Source organism: Cryptococcus neoformans, chromosome 10, assembly GCF_000149245.1.
Source record: "Cryptococcus neoformans var. grubii H99 chromosome 10, complete sequence".
Taxonomy (NCBI): domain Eukaryota; kingdom Fungi; phylum Basidiomycota; class Tremellomycetes; order Tremellales; family Cryptococcaceae; genus Cryptococcus; species Cryptococcus neoformans.
Window position 1 is genome coordinate 142,501 of NC_026754.1, and position 15,564 is coordinate 158,064.

General features: G+C 47.9%; 6 protein-coding genes and 2 non-coding genes; 5 read left to right on the forward strand and 3 right to left on the reverse strand.

Moving 5' to 3' along the window:
• The window catches only part of CNAG_04874 (hypothetical protein), a 2,200-nt gene extending 1,590 nt beyond the window's left edge, over positions 1 to 610 (forward strand). Inside the window, exons 7-8 of the mRNA XM_012196532.1 lie at positions 53 to 206; positions 258 to 610. Coding sequence (XP_012051922.1) covers positions 53 to 206; positions 258 to 359 — 256 coding nt within the window. The 3' untranslated portion in view covers positions 360 to 610.
• Positions 611 to 963: 353 nt separating this feature from the next.
• On the forward strand, positions 964 to 1,046 carry CNAG_10121. Its single transcript has one exon. It is a non-coding gene; the product is annotated as a tRNA-Met (tRNA).
• Positions 1,047 to 1,133: 87 nt separating this feature from the next.
• CNAG_04873 lies at positions 1,134 to 4,667 on the forward strand. 2 transcript variants are annotated; one of them, XM_012196875.1, is made up of 6 exons: positions 1,134 to 1,779; positions 1,858 to 2,452; positions 2,564 to 2,962; positions 3,012 to 3,467; positions 3,535 to 4,305; positions 4,394 to 4,667. In XM_012196875.1, exons 3-6 carry the CDS (start codon positions 2,789 to 2,791, stop codon positions 4,496 to 4,498), a joined length of 1,506 nt encoding a protein of 501 aa, XP_012052265.1. In that variant the 5' UTR covers positions 1,134 to 1,779; positions 1,858 to 2,452; positions 2,564 to 2,788; the 3' UTR covers positions 4,499 to 4,667. The 2 variants fall into 2 exon arrangements, with proteins under 2 accessions (XP_012052265.1, XP_012052264.1); XM_012196874.1 differs by having other exon boundaries at positions 1,134 to 1,268; positions 1,437 to 2,452.
• Positions 4,621 to 6,512, reverse strand: CNAG_04872 (mitochondrial protein). XM_012196533.1 has 9 exons: positions 6,313 to 6,512; positions 6,235 to 6,264; positions 5,978 to 6,157; positions 5,838 to 5,922; positions 5,767 to 5,773; positions 5,628 to 5,705; positions 5,517 to 5,574; positions 5,139 to 5,448; positions 4,621 to 5,073 (listed from the first exon to the last, which is right to left on the reverse strand). The coding sequence occupies exons 1-9, from the start codon at positions 6,341 to 6,343 to the stop codon at positions 4,833 to 4,835; spliced, it is 1,020 nt and encodes a 339-aa protein (XP_012051923.1). The 5' UTR covers positions 6,344 to 6,512; the 3' UTR covers positions 4,621 to 4,832.
• Positions 6,499 to 8,215, forward strand: CNAG_04871 (hypothetical protein). XM_012196534.1 has 4 exons: positions 6,499 to 7,010; positions 7,058 to 7,156; positions 7,222 to 7,351; positions 7,507 to 8,215. Exons 1-4 carry the CDS (start codon positions 6,734 to 6,736, stop codon positions 7,550 to 7,552), a joined length of 552 nt encoding a protein of 183 aa, XP_012051924.1. The 5' UTR covers positions 6,499 to 6,733; the 3' UTR covers positions 7,553 to 8,215.
• CNAG_12886 lies at positions 7,702 to 9,371 on the reverse strand. Its single transcript, XR_001046158.1, has one exon. It is a non-coding gene; the product is annotated as a hypothetical RNA (non-coding RNA).
• CNAG_04870 (hypothetical protein) lies at positions 8,271 to 11,499 on the forward strand. XM_012196873.1 has 5 exons: positions 8,271 to 8,667; positions 8,728 to 8,887; positions 8,947 to 9,090; positions 9,145 to 10,508; positions 10,568 to 11,499. Exons 1-5 carry the CDS (start codon positions 8,464 to 8,466, stop codon positions 11,276 to 11,278), a joined length of 2,583 nt encoding a protein of 860 aa, XP_012052263.1. The 5' UTR covers positions 8,271 to 8,463; the 3' UTR covers positions 11,279 to 11,499.
• An 83-nt stretch (positions 11,500 to 11,582) lies between these two features.
• CNAG_04869 (carboxylesterase) lies at positions 11,583 to 15,501 on the reverse strand. XM_012196535.1 has 16 exons: positions 15,415 to 15,501; positions 15,187 to 15,357; positions 14,827 to 15,129; positions 14,228 to 14,771; positions 13,958 to 14,159; positions 13,824 to 13,899; positions 13,720 to 13,775; positions 13,542 to 13,656; positions 13,395 to 13,478; positions 13,110 to 13,318; positions 13,033 to 13,043; positions 12,876 to 12,978; positions 12,672 to 12,812; positions 12,391 to 12,581; positions 12,142 to 12,268; positions 11,583 to 12,044 (listed from the first exon to the last, which is right to left on the reverse strand). Exons 4-16 carry the CDS (start codon positions 14,610 to 14,612, stop codon positions 11,831 to 11,833), a joined length of 1,914 nt encoding a protein of 637 aa, XP_012051925.1. The 5' UTR covers positions 14,613 to 14,771; positions 14,827 to 15,129; positions 15,187 to 15,357; positions 15,415 to 15,501; the 3' UTR covers positions 11,583 to 11,830.
• Between the last annotated feature and the right edge of the window lie 63 nt (positions 15,502 to 15,564).

A 15,564-nucleotide genomic window follows, 5' to 3' on the forward strand; every position in this document is an offset into this window, starting at 1 on the left:
CCTCCTTCCATCATACTGAAAAACGACCTACTCACAAGTTTGTGTCAATTAGCTATACCACCTATGTAATCAACGACGGCTCAACAACCTATTCCCAAGCGTATTTTGAGATCAATTACGTCAACGTTTACTCGTCCAACCCTTCGTCTGTCACTACCATCTCACCTTCTGGCCCATCCACTTCCGCCACCTCAACCACTGCTAGTGTAAGTAATAATATAACGACTACGATTAGCAAGGGACTAACAGGATGGGAGACATCGGCTGCTGGGACACGTGAGGGTGGAGCGACAAGGCCCGAGCAACAATTGTTGCTGGTTGCAGCAGGGTCGTTAATGAGCTTGTTTTTGTTTTGGTAAAATGCTTGTTAGAAATGAATGGACAATTGCATGTGCCTTTTTGTAAACATATCGTGGCTATAGTAGTCAGTCATTCAGGCAACAAGATGCGTGGAACTCGGGGGGGAGTTCCAAGCTAAAACGGACAAAGAAATCAAGGACAAATAGTTTCCCAAAGAGCCATCCTAGAATGTCGTATGGCAAAGCTACGAGAGCCGAAAAGGCAGAAAAAAGATGGTGTCCACAATGCATGCTCTTGGTCGGATCAGAAAGTACGTCGACGAGCCGGAAATCAAGCCATCTCAATGCCCATTATAAGCTCCATATAGGACAAAGCAAGCCAGTAAATCGCGTTGACTGTAATGCACCTACTTAAAATAAGCCAGCGCGGAGGGGTCCCATAATAATTAGTGGAAGAAGTTGAGGGCAACTACTCAAAGTCGGATAAATTTTTACATCTCTCACATGCTGTACAGCTGAGATAATCTTTAGCCTGCCTAGGCGTCATGTCCTCAGTAGCAAAAAAAAAAAGATAGTCATTCCTGGGCTGCATGGCCGGATAACGAGCCACATGAGTTACAAGCAAGGAAATGAGTCTATATGTCATTGTTAGTAAACATCACAAAACAGCGTAATTCAGAGGAAGAATGCAAGGCTCATATTTACTTGGGTACCTTGAAGTCGCTGGATCGAAACCAGCCGCTGTTATTTATTTTTTCTTTTTTGGTCATCACGTAAAGCTTTGTGCGCACTTCACTTTTTTCCGAATACACTTTGTTTATTTTGCCGTGTTGTCGTATACACCTTGCGTAGTGTATCTCCCATTCGACTTTGTTAAAGTGCTAGGAAAGAAACAGACTTCAATTCATAGCGCACGCCATATGCTGTACGCAGCTCTAGACGGTTTTTGGGATTTGGCATGACGATTTAGTAAGTTATATATCACGATGCAGTGAGACTGTTGTGTGTCTCGAATTTCGAAATAGATCCTTGCAGGCAAAATCTGACATTCCGTGCTTCCTCAACAACCATCAACCATTTAATTCATCGGTCTTATCATTATGGGCGCTACACGCGAACGTTGATCCCTCTTCTCAGCCGCACCCAACTTCTTCGTGGCTCGTCTAACACCCTGTGCTTGACATTGCTGCAGAGCTGAGGGCGATGACTGCTCGATGTTGGATTACTGGGCAAAGGATTACTGCTGGGCAAGCACAGGGGTGGGATCGGATACGTTGCCGAATCATGCCGCCGCCAAGAGGATCGAGCGCCATCCAAAGAGTGGTCTGTGCTTCTCGGATAGCTCCAGACTCCAGATCGTCCGGACTACTATAGACACGAGCAAGTAGAAGTTTCAGGGCAGGCTTTGGATATCACAGGGCCTGGTGAGCAGCGGACAGCCAGATGGTGATTTGTGATTTTCGCGGAATGTACAAGTATTGTAAGCATAGAGTGGAAGTACGGAAGGCATCAGGCCGAGGGTATGTGTTTAGTGCTTATGTGATGCCAAACTATTTAGCCTTTTAGGGATTAGAACCTCTTCAACATGCACCCTATTTGTGGCACCCTTTATATCTTCAGGGGGGGCTAAAAAGCAGGCGAAGCGGCTCTTGAAGAGCTATGGAGAGCGAGTACATGCCACTTCGCCTCTGCTGGTTCAGAACTCGACATAAGAACGTCTCAACAGCTGTCAACATCAAATATGCTATATGTGCTAGTGCCTAATAATGGCACTCACGAACGATGCTGGACGCTGGCTGACAAAGAACAGTGATGTTGATTGTCCAATTTCGAGAAGGACGCAACAGAATACTGTCAATCAGGAATCAGCAATCTCCGGTCCCTGGTTATTGGTGGTTCTTCTCCCTTCCACTCCGCTTTCCAAAGGATCCTTCGCGCCGCATCACGCATCATCCGCTCTTCAATCTTTGATGCGGCCCAAGTCTTACGTAGTCAACACAAGCTGCTTACCGTACCTAAATGTACCCATCACACATGCAAACGCCATAATAAACATTCCACCACACACATCCCCATATGCGGATGCATGGTCCCTGCCAAGTGATGACAAATGGCTCAAGTCCTGGACGAAATGTCCAGGACGTGACAAAGCAGTGAGTATCGCCTGAGAATGGGAGGAGGGTTTTGTGTACATCCTTCCGTTTTTGGAACGTTCACCTTTTGCCAAAGCTTTGAAGATAATGAAGTGTTAACGATACGTGTAGCGGGAAAGAGGGCCCGCACAGTGCGGTGATTGATGAGTGATGGATTGATTAGATTATGGATTCATACCGATGGACTACTGTGCTGGCGGGTGATCGTCAGTTATTAATAATCCAGTCCAAACGTACTCTCTTTATAACTAGTAACTGGTCTCCCTTATCCCCTGCTTCTTCCTCATTTATCCATTCCCTCTCACGACCGACGTGTCACCCACCTCTCAACTAACCATGTGTCACGAATCGCCCACGTCCCAATTCATGGGAGGCATGGTCACAACCTTGGGCACCGTCTTCATCTTCTACCACATCTGGGCATACGATAAAGGCAAATGTCTCTTTTTCACCCGACGGAGCGCGTTTCGCTGGGCGATTGTCTGGATGTTCATCCTCTCTATGATCTTGGTACGTATATCTCGAGACTTGACAAAATAAAAGCTAATTGTTTTACCAGTTTGAAGTTTGGAACATCATCCTCATCTATGTCAAATACAAAGAATGGTATATGGAGGTCTCAACCTCCGCAACCCATACTGAGATCGTTCCGGTACCTTACACTCTTTGGTCAGATTCCCGACGACACCTCGTCAGAAATGCTTACCAACTCCTTGCGATCGCATGGGTTCTTGTCCTCTCCATCCACTCTGAAGAAACCCTCTACTGGGCATACTTGATTGGAGCCATCCGAAGTAAAGACACAGGGACCTGGTACAAAAGTCCGCATTTCAAGGTCTGGGTCTTTGCTTGTCTGCTTTGCGCCGGTGTTATGCCGGGCGTAGCCAATATCGAGACCGACGACCTGACAAAGATGGAGGATAACATCTTCCTCGCTGGATCCATCTCCGCGTTCATTCTCTTTATCGGCAGTATCTGGCTCCTCATTGTTTTCCCCCGCTTTATCAAGGAATCAGTAAGTAAAAAAAAAAAAGAAAAACTCAACCTTCATGAAGATTTGAATATTCATGAAAAAAATATAGCAACGCCAAGGTGCCAACCAAGATGTACTCGCCCGACTCCAGTACTTTAAAGAACTCAACATCGTCCGCACCCTCTTCCGATTCCTGTACTGCATCGCCATCCTCACCCTTGCCATTGACGGCCGCACGACATCCAAGCACGTCAATTCTCACCCCTTCTGGCTTGACCTCTTTTACATCTGCGGTCTCTTTTTCGTCTTTGCGTCCAACTCTCTCTCGCTCATGATCCTCCTTCCTCGAAACATGGCGCACGAAGCAGGGTACATTCCCACGAACCAAGTCTTTGTCCGACAAAACCACTGTCTTCCTTTGCACAATGTCCCACACACGGAAGGAAAACAGCATTTCAACACATCCACCGTCAATTCCTCGACCGGTGGGAAATTCGCACCATACACTTCTTCTTCTTCTTTTTCTCCTTCTCCTTCTCCTTCATCTCCAGAGGAGGTTAAACAGGATATCCACCTTGACCAGATGGTTTATGATCCTTTTCCTAAACGCGATAATGGATCTCGACGAGGTTCCAAACCGTGGAATGTCCTGGGCGAGAGACTTAATCTGGATGCGAGTGATATAGATGATATCGAGTTTGGTATTGCTATGGATGCGGATTTGAGGAGGGTGCAGAGAGAAAGGGAAGTGGAGGAGGAGAAGAAGGTTGGGGAGATGAGCAAGTCGAGTCAGATGACGGCGGATAGTGATAAGCCATTTGCGAGGACGAGGGGCGAAAGACTGTTGACAGAGGGTGAGATGGTGAATGAACCTAGTCTTGTGAGTAAACTTTTTTTTTCCTACTCATTCTTTTTCCTTGGGGAAAACAGTTGATTGATGATTATTTTTGGTGCTGGGATTTGCCCAGCTTGACCACTTTCGCTCCCCTGCAGATTTCGCAAACCCGCCCAGACCTCGGGATCTCAATATCGTTGTTGTCACCGATACAGTCGAAGTTGAGGAGAAGCGTTAAATAAGGTTTTGGTTCCCTTTTTGTCATTTTCTGTTTCTGCTCCTTCCTGCTTTCGGATATAATAGTTATCATTATTGTTGGTCTGGTAATAGGTATCTGTTGTCTTGTCAGGGCTTGTTCTCCAAAAGTGACACTATAGCATCGGTTGTGTGCTAATCAAAGTCTTTTCTGCCTACATCAGTGTATGGATGTCTATACATATGCATATCTATACGCCTATCGCATCTTGTATCTAATAATCCTCTCATAACGCGCCTCTTAACCATCCCCATCCCGTCTCTACATAATCTCCACCTTCCGTATCGCTGCAAAAAACCAGCTTTTTTTTTTTTTGTTAAAGACCCTTGTTAAAGTAAATAGGTCCTTCATACTGCTTGAACCGATTCTCCAACTTTGCAGGAGACGTAGAAGCCCTTTGAGGGAAGTAGGCAATCGCCGGGGGCAAGAATACCCCCAAGGAGAGACCGATGAGCGTGAGCTGGGTGAGGCTCGAAGTGAGTTTACCACGGGGGCCGGAGAATGCACCCTTGTTGGTGAGGAGGGTCATGACCATTGGGGGGATGATAAGTATGGGACTAATTTTGCGGTCAGCACGGACCGTGAAGGGAAAGGAGTGGAATGGAAGGGATGGGATACGGACATGTTGGTGAGTACTCTACTGGCTGCACTCTGCATGACAGCCATCTGGCCAGCTTTCGCACTCTTCCCCAAATCCTGCTTTTGCTCATACCCCTCAACAGGGTCATGCGTAACCTTGAACACTTCCACACCGTCACGCATCTCTTTCCATCGGATACAGGAGATATTGACCACACCGGCGCTGGCGACGGAGGCAAAGGGGACGAGCTTGGCGAGGAGGTCTTTGGTGGTGGGGGAGATGCGGAGGCGGGGGACGAGGCGGGTGAGAGAGACGGCGAGGAAGACGGAGGTGAATGTGGCGGCGACGTACGCTAAAGTGAGGTTGATTTGGATTTAGCATGTGCTTGGAAAAAGAGGAGAGAGAGGAGAGGAAGCATACCAGTGCCGATTTCCTGAGGGGTCATCTCGATAGACTTGTTGGCGTTGCTAAAGTTGACCTGGATACTGTTTGAGAAGAGCATCTATTTATAAATGCAACGAGCGGGCTTACAGCAACGTTAAGAGTCTGGTTCGCCCATTGCCAGAAGATGACGCTCTTCAAACTTGGGTTGGGCATGAGCATACCCGCCTGGGGTTTCCTTACATCAGCCACTTTTATATAAAGTACATGATTGATTAATTGATCTCACGCATATTCTGGTTGAGTGTCAGTACGGTTTTAGATCTAGCATCTATACATCGGAGTGGTGGAGACACTTACATCAAGTTGGTAGGTACAAAGGCCGACATCCTGAAAGGCAAAGGCACTGGCCTGCCAGTATCGGGGTGTATTGATGAGTTGACCACTTGGCTTTCATCAATACTCTGATGTCGCATCCAAGCTCGATCACGCTGACTTACACTGCTTGGCATTGTCATAAGCCGCCTTTTGTTCTCTGGTCACCCACGTCCCGGCTTTACCATTCTCCTTGATCTGGGATTCGAAACGGGTGACATCCTTCTGAGCTTGCTGGAGCTTTTCAGAAGAGGCGAGGAGGGTGAGCGGGGAGGTGGTAGAGTAAAAGTACGCGAGACGACCGCCTGTTGCAGTGGATATGGTTAGTGTTTCCGGTCTAGAGGTGGACGAGTGGGCGGATGGGTGAATACAATGGACTGACCGTAGGTGCCGAGGTCAAAGCGAGGTTTAGCTAAGCCGAGTCAGTGTTGTCTCCCCAAAGACAGCTTTGTATGCTTACAGATGTCGTAGAGGCCAGCGTTGTCGTTCATTGCAGCGGTGTTTTTTTACAGATGTGGAAAGAGGAGATGGGTGAAAATAATGCGCGAGTCAAAAATGGCCGTTATCTAAGCGCTTTTTGTGTCACCCGCGTATTCCGTACAGCACAGCACAAAACATGGGGCTCTCCCAGTCGTCCCAGAATCCGCCGTCCCCTCCACCCGCCCCCCCGCCCCCCCTTCCCCGCCCCCGCTACGTGGCGTCTCTTCCTCCCCACCACGCCCCCCCTCCTCACCCACGGCCACATCCCCCCCACACTCGCCGACATCACCCTCGTCACGGCCTATTTTGTCCACCTTGGTCTCCCCCTCGAGCTCACACTCAGGATACTGGATGAAGCGCGGTACTGGGCCGGGTGCAGGCGGGAGAGCAAGAAGGAGGTGATGGTATATTCGACAAGGGAGGGCGGGTATGTCAAGCGTGGGGTCGAGTGGGCGACCGGCCAGGAGGACGAGGTGCCGCGGGGCGCGATGGAGAGCGGTGGCGGGCTGGACGGTGCAAAGGGAAAAGTGTGGTATCTTGTGTCAAGCCCGATTGGGTGTTTCGGTGGTCCTGTGCATACAAAAGCTGGACTTGGAGAAAGAAGAGCATGGGTGAAGGAAGTCGTGGTCGAGACGTTTTCAAAGGATCAAGGATGGTCAAACTATGCCCAGCATTATGGTCGGTCTGGGTTTCTGTTCTGTGCGCTCGTCATTCACCAAATGTAGGTACCTACAATAGCTCGTACTCGTGGTTCGAAGTATCTCTCCTTAGAGAAGACAAGGAAGTCCCGGGCTCTCGCCACATTGTCCAGCACAACGTCCACGGTCAGTCCGAAATGCAATAATACCTTTTTCCGTCCACAGCTAACCCTACTTTTATACTCGCACAGCCGGGCAATATTGTAAATACCACACCAATACCCTCACAATCGAGCATCCTACGCTCCAATTAGCCCAGCAAGGCGACAGGATCGTACTTTGGGTACGAGCACTTTACCCCGGGTGGAGCAACTGGATACGGTAAGTCTTACTTCCTTCGAACTCTCTTGTCTTTCCACAATCCCCACACCACCAAGCTCCGCCCGATGCGCTCCCTGGGGTTGGAATTGAACTGCTGACTCCTGACTCTTTGGCTCCTTATCGTCTTGTCCTCGGGAAAAACTCGCACCATCCAGTGAAGGCGCCATCACCGTGTTTAGTGCTCCATTCCCCCAAGCTTGATGATCGGCTCGATCGATCACACTGCTTGATTACCTTGGCTTTTCACACCCTCCTCTACGTACGTCTTGCTGTTTGTCAGTGTTGTAAAGTATAGCCGCATACGCCTCTGCATCATGTTGCAATATCATTACTCATAATGCATGGGAGATCGTGAATGTGAGGAATCCTGGACGGGCGACAAATAAGTAATTCTATCGCGCGACTGATTTCAAAAACTCCCATTCCCTCTTACACAGAACCACCTCTAATCGCCTCAACAAACCACAAAGGCGAGAGTCTAACCTTAGCTCAAAGGCTCTGGTGATCAAAAACAATCCTCCTAGACGACCTACGCAACCAAGGTCTAAACCGGGTCCAAAGATGAAAAAAACTACACACATACGAAGCGCGACCCTGCCTGTACTCCTTTCTCACGACTCTCACACGTCTCTGCTACTTGCTGCCGGCCTGTGAGAGCCGAGGACAAGAGGTCAGGAAAGGAAATGGAAAAAAACGGGTTCACGCTACATCGTCATAGACTTTGGTCTAGTACTAGATCATCTGTTATCGCTGTTTATGTGATTGTCCTTCTTGTTGAGCGCAGAACAGAGAAGGAGGAGGAGGGACTATGCGCACGGGCCTCGGGGGAATGCGTTTCTCTCGATATATGAATAACCCATTTCCCCATTTGTATCTCGTTTTCTTTCATCCACCTCTCTTCTTTCTCCACCATAATCCTCTTTCCCTCCTTATTCCCCATTCAACATTTTCTTTCCTTACTCTTTGATGCCCCAAGAACCCTTTCTCTTCCTGAACGTACCTTGTATCCCCCCTCCACCTGTCCAGATAAACGAATCAACCAACTCTCCAGTCAATCTTTCGCCGGACATACAGTACTTGCCACCCTTCCTACCCATCCTTACCCGCCCAACATGTCTTCGCTCTCAAACATCTCAAACAATGTTCCCATCATCCAAATCCCGAGCACCAAAGAAACCTCTCCTCCTTCCGGTACTGATACGAGTCTGAACAATGTCCCCTGTATCACGCTTGCACGACCACAAAAAGGCCTGCACGGCCCAAAGTCGGATGATGGTGAGGCGAGAGTTGAAAACAAAGCTGCTCAGGATGGTCGGGTAAGTTTGCTTTTGAAGACAGTTGATCGTTGTTAATGAGGAGGCGCGATAAAAAAAAAGTCTTTGGGAGATGCCCTATCGACTGATTATCCCCAACACAGGCTTGGTGCTGCCCATAATTCAACAAATCGAGCAAAGGCGCAGGACGCCAACGCTGCTGCTTTCAGGCCCGATATCAATTTTTCCAAAGCAAACTCTTTCCCGCAAGTCTTCTCTTTCCGTAACCGAACAAACAAGCGTTCCACGCTGACACTCTTCGTGACAGACCACTTCCTTCAGCGTCTTTTAACCCCAGTCCTTTCCAGCACCATGTAAATCCTTTTGTCTTTGTCCACCCTCTTCCGTATCTTGGATCCCTAGGCCAAGTTGCTTTACCACCCTCTGGTCCATATCCACAAAGACCAGTGACGGCTGGCGGGTCCAGTGGGTTGATGTGGAACCACCGGTTTAACGATGGTCATCCAAACCAGGATCAAGGCCACAACCACTTTCAGAGAGCAGACAGCTTGAAGAGACCATACAGTGCCCCGTCCGAGGGTAGTTTGAGGAGGGCGAACAAGAAGATGAAGGGAGATGAGGAGGCAAGCGGTGGAGATGCTTGGGGAGGCGATCAGACACTTGATTATTTGACTCCTCGAGATTTTGATCCAAGCATCTTGAAGGAGCGCCCACAGAACGGCGCGGAGCAGATTACAAAGTCAAAGCACTTTTATCCGGCCCTTGGAAACGCAAAAGAAAGGCAGCAAAGTTCTGCCCGTAATAATAAGGATTCCTCGGACATGACCGTACCTCCTGTCGCTGAAACCCCAATAACAAATGATGGCATTCCTATTACTAGTCACTCAAACCAACACGGATTTAATCCTTGGTTTCGATACATGCCTCCAGGACATATACTAGCCAGCAAGCATACCTTTCCCCATGGCGCAAACGACTCTGGAAGCATTGCGAAGGCCGTCATCGCCGGACGTTCGTTTGATACTCGGCATCCACCTGTCCTTCCGTCGACGGCCAACAGCCATATCATCGCCATGCCAACTTCCGATGACAGCTATACGACCAACGGTTCGGACTATGCAGGTATGTCGCTTGTGACTCCATCAATCCGCAACTTGATTTATCCGCCGGACCCCTCTATGCGCCTGAACAAGGATACTGCCAATGGCCCTCCACCTTCGCAGGCTTATGGATACGCTCCTCTGTACACCCAGCACCTACCATCTTGGTTAAACAGCCCTGGATCGACTCCGCATTTTGCCTTTGGATCTCGCCTTGGAACATCATCTACACCTGGTCAGGACGTATTGGATAATGAACTTTTCGATTCCAAGGAGAGACCGCAAACTGTGCCGGCTTCGAATAACCTTATGCCCTTTGGTTCCTCATCAAGTGCAAACTTGCCTTCAACATTCGACAGACGCATGTCTTTTCCTTTTATATCTCAGCCACCGATCAGCCCTTACTTGGACGCCAATGCCCAACAACTCCCTCTATTCCTTCGTTCACTGGATGCCAGCGTGGTCACGAGCACCTCGGCGACGGCCCCCGCCTCTGTTTTCGGAGGCAGTGACGATGGGCGTCCTCTCTCTTCGAGAACCATCCATCCCGCTTCATGGACTACGGACGACCCATTTCAGTTTATGGGTCAAGGCCAGAAGAAGACTGACCTGACGAGGAATCCCGAAAAGAAGACCAAGGCAGAGACGTCTACTTTTTGTTCGTGCCCTGTGATGCATGCCCCCAAGGCGGGAGAGATTGGAGGTGGTAAATATCATATGTGTACAACCAGAGTAAGCGCCAAGAGGGCAAAAGTACAGGGGCATATCATGTGCTCATACTGTGTGGGTCCATTTTGATTGTTCAGTGTGTTTATATAAGAGGCTAAACAGACTGGGGTTAGATTGGCCGTGATGGGCATGTTGAGGAATACGTCTCTGATCGTATGTCTGCTGGCAACCCCGACAAGCTCTGCGTGCTGTACGTCATGTATAAAGAAGCCAAGGATAAGAACAGCTCAAAACCTGGAGACAATAATCGCTGGCAAAAGTTTTGGGAGCTTCATCGCGGTGAATTGATTAATGAAGCAGAGGCAGAAGCTCTTTTGAAAAAGTACAAGGATAACCCTGTAAAGGATGGTGAACGTATGGATACCTCTGGCAGCTCTTCCGAACCCGAGTGTTCTCCCGATCACTCTACACTTGCCTCCCTTGATCCTTTGTCTACCTCCACAGTCCTTGGCACCACTGCCGCCATCGCCACCACCACGACCACCCTATCGAACGTCATGCCCTTCAGGAGTACCCACTCTATCGTCGACGAAAACAAGCTCGGTCAGCAACAAACATTAGTGGGGGATAATTACATTGGCGGCTTGGTTGAAGAATGCGCCGTTGATGCGGATGAACCGGCCAGAGTCGAAAAGACAATTGGTGGGCATAGTCTCCTGAAAGAGGATATGGAAGAACTTGAAGGTTTGAGTCGTGAGGGTAGGTTTAGTCTGACTCCCGACTCTCTCTATTCGCCAGGAGGGGATGATACCTCGTCTGATGAAGGATGGGGTGCGGAAGATAGTCTTTTTGAACCTAGATATGGGCTCGCTTCTCACTTGTGAGCAACCTTGAGAACGAGCCAAGCCTCCAGTATCCAATACACACACAAAATGTCAAACTTGTGCCTTAATGTGTGGTCGGATACATGTTTTCGGTCTTTTTTTTGTCCTACTAATTTGTTGTTTCTTGTACTTTTATGTACATATTGTTCTTGACGTACATGTATGTTCGCTATCATATTACTGTTCGCCATATTACAATTCGCGACGACAAGACACGAAAGCAATGCTCCTAGGCTTACAAGCAAGGCCTTTTTATGAGCATGTAGCAGTTTGAAATAACAATGGTTTGAAGATAAATATGGTAGTTAATTTCTAGCTCATGCATTTTCTTGTTTTAATTCGACAGTCAAGATCGATATCGTCTTCTTTATAGGGTAGTTGGTACGGTACGGTACAGGTATATGGTTACATGATTATATTATATTCCAAGATTATTTACCGCAAGAGATGCAGGCCTAATAAATCATATTATTCAAGATATGGTACAGATATGAACACCACTCAAAGATTTTCCCTCCCATTTCAACCTTTTACTCCCCCCTAGACGGGAAATCATCTGGCATTGAACTGCTTCGCGTTATCCACGAAAAAGCTTATCTGTGCCTCCCTATAATTATCCTCGATGACGGTGACGTTGCCACTCTTCAAGCTAAGCATGTTCCTGCTATAGGAGCTGTAATCGTGCCTAGGCCAATAGGTTTCGTTTGAGTAGGGGTCACGGCAGCCGCATTGACCGTTGGGGTTGTGGTAGTAGGCAAAGTTGAGCCTGTGATCGTTTCCCTTGTCAGCCGGCTTTTCGCTCTGGGATCATGAAAGAAGAGAGGGGAGGGAAGAGATGGGAAGAGAAGGGAAGATTAACGTACCAGTAGTTCATCATTGTATTTGAAAGTTGTGCATCGGCTTCGGTGTAGTTTGTCTTGGACCCTGCCTTCTCAGCGAGTCCGGGTTTGGCACCACCAAGGGCGTAAATAACTTCTGAGCCATGGAACGCTATTTGGAGATGCAGTGATCAGCATGAACTTATGTCTCTTCAGGGAGCGGGGGAAGGGGTGCGGCTTCGGTAGAAAAAAGGGGAAGGGGTAGAAGAGGAGATATAGAAAGAGGGAACGTACATCCAAGATATGGCAGAGCCCCCGGAGTATACTGCTCAAATAGATAAGTCCAAGTCTGGGTATTCCCATGCTTGTTCGCTTGTCGTAAAAAGTGTCGTCTAGGCGCTTGGAATTGGGCATCACCGTAGATGGCGGCAAATTGTTTGAATGCGGAGCTTAGGCCGAATGTCTCGTTGCCCGTGTCAAATGGTCTATAATTAAAATCAGCTCCCAGCTGGCAGAAAGGGAAGTAGGGGGGAAGAAAGAGGGGGGAAAGAAAAAAATTAGGAAGAGGGACTTACGATCCGAGGGAAGTCACATCAGGGTATAGAGAAACAAGTTCATTCAGCGCCATCTTTGTTGGGTCAACCGGTTCGCCGAGGGTGATGATACTGAGACCGTAAAGAGTACTATTGATTGTAGGCGGGACGAACCTTGTGCCTCTGTTCAAGAACAGGTGCGATTTGTTAGCCCTTGATAGGGAGGAAAAAGCTTGCGGAACTTACTCATCCTTGTTGTTACCGGTGATGAAGGGCTTTTTGGCCATATGGCCTTGAGAAATGAGAGTATGGGGAGAATCAGGGATAAGTTTTCCATCAATGGTTGGGCCTAATGGAAACAGTTAAGACTGATATCCCGTCTTTGACTTTGTTGGCGGCTTACAGAAAATAAATCTGCAATCAACTGGATTAGCACAAGCCTAACGGACATGTATACCGCTCCCCCCTATTCAAACTTACCCAGCTGAGAACTCAGTCTGACTCTGCACTGTCAACTGTGCTTTCAATAACTCCTGCTCAGGCATCTCCTTCAAACACTGGAACTGCGTGACGTTCTTATCAGACGGAGTGGTGCAGTTAGTAACGTCCAAGAGAGAAGCGTAAGCGTTTTCCCAGGTAGTATTGGTAGGTCCTGTAGGGACTGTAGATTGGGCTCCACTTTCCATGATCTGTCCAATGCCTATGTTAGCACTGGCTCTGGTTTACCGTTTAGAGTTGGTCGAGAAGGATGAGAGTTGAACTTACAGCACCGCTGAAGAGGGTAGTGCTTTGGTCCAAGAAGAGTAAAGAGATGGAGACAGCACCTGCAGATTCTCCAAAGACAGTCACCTGTATTGTTTGGGCGGGAATGGAATTAGCTACGATATAAACTATAGTCAAGGAAAGCCTTACCTTCTCGGGGTTACCTCCAAAGGCCCAAATGTTCTCTTGTACCCAAGTAAGTCCTTTAATGATATCTTTTAAACCCAAATTGGCAGCATTGTACTCCGCAAATCCTGACCCGGTGCTTTCCGGGAAAATCAACCCATCAGCTGTCGATTGTTCGGACGTAAAGAAGGGAAAAGCTCACCCCCATCCGAAAACACCGAGACGGTAGTTGAGAGCGACGTAGATGAATGACCTATTCTGCAATTATTTGTAAGTATGCAAAGCCATTGTGAAGCAAAGGCTTACAGTGTGTTGAGCGTAATCAAGGAGGGCTGTGCCCGGGTAGAGGTTGTTAGATCCCGCGGTGAACGACCCTCCGTACCTGAATTACGTTCAGCTTACGCCCAAAATGGAACATCGGGTTTAAAAGAAACACATACACCCAGACCATGACAGGGAGCCAGTTATTAGTAGCATTTGACCCAGCAGGGGCGTATATATTGAGATACAAGCAGTCCTCCGAGATGGTTAAGTTGTTTGTAGAGTTGTCCTGCATACATGCAGGAGGAGGGGTGGTAGCTTGGAATGTGCTCGAGTTGTAAATGTGCGATTGGGGAGGACGGAATCTTAAATCACCGACGGCTGTTTTTTTTAAGTTAAAGTCAAGTAGTTTATCTCTTTAAAAATAAACCTTGTAGAAAATTACGTACGAGGCTTAGCAAAGGGAATGCCCAGATACACATCTTGATGGACATCGGGCATCCTGGTGCCCATGACCGTAATAGGCTTACCATCAGAAGTATCGGGGTAGATCGTTACACTCGGAGGAGCAGCTTGCTCCACATTGTTGCGGGAAAGGATAGTCTCGTGACCGTCCGAGGTACTGGGTGTGTTTGAAGCACTTGCCACACTATTTTTGCTGGATTGAACTGCTGAAGGTACAGCAGGAGAAGCACTATTGTCTGCACTCAAGGCGGCAATTGAAGGAGACTGTGCGACAGACACTGCACCAGAGGTCGCTTGGCGTCGGGGCTGGAGTGGGGATGCGTCTGCGACGAAGGGTAAGAGTAGGGGAAAAATATTGAGCCAGCGCATGGCTAGTAATGGATGTTGTGCGATGGAGAGGTGGCGTAGAGATCATTTGGGATGTCGCTCTTTTTATAGGACAGCTGAACATCATCTCATGCAAATGTCGCATGACGGGCGGGAAGCATAAGCGCCAAATAATCATCCCGCCGGCCATCGTTCCATCCACTTTTTTTCGGCGATAAGCTTTCGGGAAGCCGGCAATCAGGCACATCTTACGTACCGAATTACGTGTTTGTTGTTATTTATCGATCATTCGGCCATGCCCACCGTGGTACTTCATATGGAGATGGCGTCGAGCATCGAACATCGAGCATCGAGCAATGCAATCTTGACAGCCAGATCTATAGACTATACACGGCGTTCTGTTCCTGACATGAGTTTGTTTGTTTGTTGATGTCAATTAATTAGTTGACTTTTACGTCAAAAAATGATCATAACAAAGGGAAACTCTGTTGGAAATTTGGTATATCTTGAGTTTGTAACTAACAGGAGGGCAGTGTTTATAATTGGGGCTGTGAAAAGGCTTCATTTGTTTGTTTCTTGTCAGTCGCAAGTACCATGATTATCGGGTTTGACTAACAAAGATTTTGAACTTTGAGAACAGATTATGATTGTAATAAGCCGACATTTTTGTCGCCGCTGTTCTGTTTTTTGATCAAATGCGGTTGTTTTTGTAAATATCTGGTGCCAAAGTTGATTGTATCTTCAAGCCAGGTCGGCGATGCTTTGTATTCTACGGATCATTTTCATCCTTGAAAAAGTGTCACCATCTTCGGCGTTTGGCAAAGTCGTCCCAAGCTGTAATTACCTTTGAAGGCTCGCCTGTTCCCTTCCTTACAAACTTGAGGTTATTAATGTCTTGAAGCTATCGGTGCTTTAAAGAAGATTCTTTTTCCGTTATTGTTTGAGAAGAACCTTGTTTAAATAGTTTCCGATGCTAGAATTATTAATAGTTATC